The sequence below is a fragment of the Cyclopterus lumpus genome, chromosome 14 (genome assembly GCF_009769545.1).
Source record: "Cyclopterus lumpus isolate fCycLum1 chromosome 14, fCycLum1.pri, whole genome shotgun sequence".
Lineage (NCBI taxonomy): Eukaryota > Metazoa > Chordata > Actinopteri > Perciformes > Cyclopteridae > Cyclopterus > Cyclopterus lumpus.
In genome coordinates, this window is record NC_046979.1 from 7,689,889 (window position 1) to 7,695,888 (window position 6,000).

The window sequence follows — 6,000 nt, forward strand, 5'->3', positions numbered from 1 at the left end:
TTTGAATATAATGTGGAAATAGTTTGAATAGTTTGACAGTTCTTTTTTTTTTTTTTTAAAGAGTTGGAGAGTATTTATTTCTCCCCACAATTGGAATGCGTTTCAGTCTGTGAATCTTCGCACATTGCCTCGACACTCTGAATTAGTTAATATGCAACCATCATGCAGCAGAAGTTTGGAGATATTTTTGAGTTCTGACAAAGACTGCTGCGATCAACCTTTGTGCACGATTGTGGTGAAACCCGGCCGGAGAAAATGTGTGTGTACACTGACAAAAGAGACGATAGTGTCCTAGTATCCTATCAAAGTTGAATTACATTGCATTCATAATCTTCAAAGATTAACTATATCATCCATCTCTTAATTTGTATCATTACCATAAGCTGATTAGGGTGAGGTTTTGCTCAGCATTGTCGTTATTAAATGTTTAAATCTGTGCCATGAAAAATGTAAATCATGTTGACTTACTATTTTGGCTGATGACTCCTGCCCATAAATGTACAATTCTGCCCAGATAAGCAATAGGCAATTGAAGGCTGCTTTAAATTAGATCTTGACACAAGATGCAGACTTCATATCATGTTTGAAGCTCTCAGATATGTAGATGAGATATTACGCAATACTTTATAAGTACCTTATTACGCAATACCTTATAAGTATCTCCCTTGCCTTTTATTATCAAAGAGCCTAGCAATGATCTCTTGACTTTCAGTGACATCAATTACAATATAGCCATTTTTATAATATGAAGTATAGATATAGTTTTTAGGGCAATCCTTATGAATTTATAGCAAACATCGTATCAGAGACATCTGCTGAGGGATGGAAATAACTGGGTACAACAATGGGGAAGCTCTACAATTCTAAAATGTCCTTCTCCAACAATCAATAAGCTCCTTTTGACCTTTCGTGTGCAACAATAATGGTATTTCTGCCTGTTGGAGGAGGATAAGAACTTTAGTTCATCCTCAGACAGGAGTATTTATTTCCCTGTGAAAACTGTTGGCTTAGAATTTAAGTTCTCAGGAGCTCAACCAAAAGCAAATATTGAGACCTAAATGGCAGTAGTGGTAGAAAGTGAACAAAAGAGATTTCTGGGAAGATTGCCGAAGAAAGAAATCAACCAATTCCTCTAAATGCCTCCTGTTCTCCCTTCTTCCTTTGACCAGTGCCATGAGTTAAGGCTCGTCAAGCCACTTGCCTTGGGTTGAATGTCTAACATGACATTGGTATTCAGTGTGTGTCTCCCTATCTGTATGTCCACCTCTGAGTCATGCAGAATGAACCCTCAGCAGCACTTGGTACATGACCTTCTCTCCAACACCAGCACCGCTTCTGGCTCTCCACATGGTAACTTGGTAATGTCAGAGCACTCTCTCTCTCCTATCTATCTATATATCTCTCTCTGTCACGTGAATACAGAGGTGACAAATGTGACTCCTAGGTCTTAAACAATCAAATCGCATCGCTTTTCTCCCTCGAAGGCTTGGGACCGTGGCCCCCGACCCCCAGAAACAAGTGACCTTTTATGGGTATGTAATGAACACCAGCCACAGCCTCCATTTCATGTCTGGCTCCAGGTCCAAGTGACATGTAATGTAGTTTTCTACATAGTATATGACTCAGTTAGTCCAGCTATTGGTGCACGGTCTTAACCGTAGCATATATAAACAGTCACTAGTTGCTATACCTTATTCTAGAGGCTTGTCTTTAAAAAAAAAAAAAAACTAGAATGGGGTTTTGGGAGAAAAGGCTCTGCAACATGCTTGAATCCAGGTTGTGCATTTGGACCTCAGAACTGCTTACGTGACAAATAGTGGAGGGGACTTCGTGGCCTCTGGGGGACTCCAGCTTGAGGGCTTGCATACTTAGTTTGGTGACTCATCTAAAGTGAGTTAGAGGCCTGTGTTGTTCCTAAATGGGCTTCTGCTCCGTGACATAGGTAGCAATGTGCTAAAACAGATGGTTTTAGACAAATCTCTTTGCAGTTCCTTATTTTATTAGCCTCCCTATCTTCTCACTAGTTCACATCTTTGCTTTCAATGCGAGGCCTTCAACAGATAGCAGTCATGGGTGATGGAAGAATATATTGTTAATACATAACAAAGCATGGGTGGAATGCTTTGCCATAATGGCTAATAGGACACTGCTAGATATACTTGTCTGTGACATCTCTCCATTATCCTCTACGCTGTTTCTCATCTGCTCTCTAGAGAAAGAACACAGGATGGTTCCATCCTCACACCAAAATAAGTGGCAGACAAAGAGCCAGATGGGGTAGAGGAAATGGAAGAAAGGAAAGTGCTTCTACACCAGCTGCAATCCTGAAAAGTGGTTACATTTATAGGAAGGGGAGCAGATCAAAGATGCCGAAACCATTACGCACACATGTGGCCTCTTCTTTTCATGAGACTCCAATGGGTCAGGTGGTAATGACTCCCCTTTCACATTAGAGGGTGTTTAGTGGGCCAAAGCTGACAAAAGATTGGGATGATCAAAGAAGCTGCGCGGCGTTGGTTTTGTGTGTTTGGATGGTGAGTGGGATTTATTTTGGTTTGGCCATGTGTGTGGGTGTGTGTGGATATAAGCCACGGCCATGACGCACTTCTGGGTAGGAGTGATGAACCTGGGATATACTTTAACTTTTTTTTTCTTGTAGTTGTAACCGAGAGAAGATGATAGCAGTTGAGAGAATAGTAAACAAAGTACAACACAATCTGGAGTTTCCTGTTGTTGGACATGTACACCTATAAATCATAAACATGCAACACCATGGCTACAGATCTTGCTTCGTGCCCCATTTTCTCACTCTGCTTGGATTTCTATTTGCTCTATGCAATATAATAAGACCAAATACCCCAAATATCAACATTTCCTTGTTGCCGACACAATTAAGGCGCCTTTTGGCATAACTAAATCACTTCCTTCCTTTCTGCTGAGACAAGCTTTGTATAAATTGAGTGAAAAGTCTCTTCTGCATTAGTTGATTGGGATGTAGATACAAATAACATCTTACATAATCCTTAAGTATTTGACTCCTGGAAGTGCATCCCATGTGCACATTTACGACATGCATACTGTACTTGCATCGTTTACACGCACACAACATCTCTCCCAGCTCTTGCATCGGTTACACACAGAGAACATGCCTTTTTAATTAAGGATTCAAAGCCACTTTGGAGGACTCTGTAGAAATGCATTGCGTATGCATGCGCATGTATGTGCCTATGGTTGTGCAGGTCTTCTGGGTAAATACATGCAATCATCTATTTTCTCATCTCATCTCGACACATCAACCTAGTCCACAGGAGCACAGCGATAACAACACGAGCAACATCCTTTGGGTGCTGCTGCCAAAAATATTCCAGGGCGTAACCATTCCCTGAGATTAGAACATGACTCATATCGCAGCTTCTAACACCTAAATAACTGCAACAGCAAGAGGCATCTGTGTGAGACGTAAAGAAGTTTCAAATTAAAACGGTAGAGGTCAACAAAAGAGACAATGTTACAAAAGAAAGTGGACACATACAAATGTCATGCATATTTTCATATGTATATTTCTTTTACAAAAGCTCACTCTGTCAACTGTATCATAGGTGTCAAGATGCACCTTCCATGAAGAAAGAAATGCAGCCTTGAGTTTCTCTGTAAACGGAGGTGCAGTTCCAACATGTCATCACCGGGAGGTGCACTTGTATGAAGCAAAACTTCATTTCCACTTCTCATATTCACAGCTCACAAGTTCTTCCACTGTCACAATCTAAAACCTTTCTCATGGAGAGACATAAATGTCAGTGTGAAATATCACCAGAGTTTAATGGATACTACTCTAACGTCCCCAATAGAAAAGTGGTGAGAGGATTGAACATAAAATCCTTTGTTTTGTGAAGTTAGTGAGGCTCAGGCTTTTTGCCTGCTCAGTAAATTAAGCAGAAATCAGCTCATGAGACCAACAACAAATGGATCATCTACGTCAACCAATTCCAATACCTTTAGATAAGTTGAATTAATGTCTTCAACCATTAATAAACAAAACGACCAAAATCCCTTTTGAGTTATCACACCCACAAGTTGATGAGAGTGTTTGGGGGAGAAAAAAAAAACATTTACACATGCCTGCATTTAGAGGGGGTTTCCCCCGGTGGCTTGGGAGGGTATTCCCCAGGAAGGTGTATGCTATGCAGGGCACGATTAGTCCAGAATGGTCTCCCATTGTCAAAGTAGAGGTGATGATGGCCTACTTACCATATTGACTTCTGATACCATGTCTATGCTGGCTATGTCTATGTTCATTCCCACTCCAACCGGAGCACCTATAGAACAGGTCAAAAACAACAGTAAGCAATGGAGACACTGTACATCAGGTGCAGCCTTAACGTGAGCGTGCTGAACACACACATTAACACTTATGAATGTAGCTGTTGTTGTCAGCCGGATAATAGTTTGCAGTGTTCATTTTGGGTGGGATTAGACGCGCTGAGCGGCAGTGAAAGTGCTCTGTAATTCCCCCGAAAAGTTATTGACATTAAATCACCTCGCCCTAAACACGTTTCCGTCACAGTCAACACCGGAATTGGAACATGAACATTAACAAGAATAGGCAGCTTTTTTGTTGTTGTTTTAAATTACAATAGGCGAGCACTGGGAGTTGACAGCCACCTTCTTTTTTTTTTTTTTTTTTTCCCCTCGTGATTTTTCATTCAAATAAGTAAGATGGTGTATGTTATCTCATCCCTCAACCACATCAATCATGTGTAGTCTCATCGGGTCGCTACTCTGTGTTTTGGCACATTTTTGCCTCGACTGTATCGTAAAATGCCATATACTGTGGCAGAATCTGATAAAACATGTCTCTTTTACTTCCCGAAATTGCAATTATCACTCGAGTTACCGGAGATTAAACACTGTACTATTATACGGGCTGACAAGGCGAACAACTCGATCAGAGTTGATGATAATACGATTTAATTTACCTCCGAAATCTGGCCTCAATCGTATATCATAACCTTTCAACAGTCTATCCACCGTTTCTTTAACCAACGACATATTGCTAGGGTCATTGGCACCGGCACTATGGAAGAGAAAAGAGAGAAAAAGGTGCACAGGAAAAAAATTTAATACGAGACATTCTTGGACCATAAACTGTTCCAAGTATTTGGTCATGCCGTCTGTAACACAGTCACACTTAAAAAAAAAAGAATGAGTGGAGCATCCTCCGAACCTCTCACTTACCTTTGGGCGCACACCACCGTCACTACGAGAGGGAAGAACCAGACGCAAAAACACCTCATTCTTCTTATTCTGAACACTGCCATGCTTATGTTATGTGTATTTTTTCTTTAAGTGAAGACAGACGAGGTCCAACTTATTCTTCCCAGTGCAGTAATTCCAATGCCGGGCGCATGCGTATTCCCGACCACAACATCAAGAAGCAGCGCGGCTGCTAGTGATGGTAGTGGCAGATGTAGTATACCCGTGCACGGAGGAAATTTAAAGGAGAACCATGACTACAAGTTATTCAGTACATGGGGATCTCCCTGGTTTCTATACACCCTCGTGTGACTCTTTTAGAAAACGGTGACCGTGACGGGGAAGTTGTCGGTTCAAATCCAATGGGGGCGAGGAGGGAAAATGTGGGTGGAGTTGTATTTCTCCGTTCGCTCTTTAGACACCCGTCATCCAACTCATCTAGTTGTCCCTGAGCAAGGCACTTAACCCAGCTGCTCCAGCAGAGCTGCTCGGGGGTCTCCCAGCTTGGTGTAAATGTATGCAACTTCTTGAGCGTGAAGCAAAACAATAGAGCATTCAAGTGAATCAAGTGGAATGCATATGAGGGACAGCAATGAGACCGATAAAGATCGTATTGCCTTATTAGGCAATACTTATTATATTATATTTGCAGAATACTGATATTGCTCACTGATATAGAACATTACCATCCGCGCGTGGGTGTGAACTTGTACGTGAGGCAGATATACAAGTAAGATAAAAATAAAA

The 6,000-nt window shown here is 41.4% G+C and overlaps 1 protein-coding gene across 3 annotated transcripts in view; it reads right to left on the reverse strand.

The window, feature by feature from the left end:
• The window catches only part of LOC117742582 (gamma-aminobutyric acid receptor subunit beta-2), a 50,911-nt gene extending 45,569 nt beyond the window's left edge, over positions 1–5,342 (reverse strand). For all 3 annotated transcript variants that reach the window (XM_034550099.1, XM_034550097.1, XM_034550098.1), the window contains exons 1-3: positions 5,236–5,342; positions 4,977–5,074; positions 4,249–4,316 (exon numbers count right to left, since the gene is read on the reverse strand). In XM_034550099.1, the coding sequence (XP_034405990.1) occupies positions 4,249–4,316; positions 4,977–5,074; positions 5,236–5,318 (249 nt within the window). In that variant the 5' untranslated portion in view covers positions 5,319–5,342. The remainder of the gene's footprint in view (positions 1–4,248; positions 4,317–4,976; positions 5,075–5,235) is intronic.
• Positions 5,343–6,000: the final 658 nt, after the last annotated feature.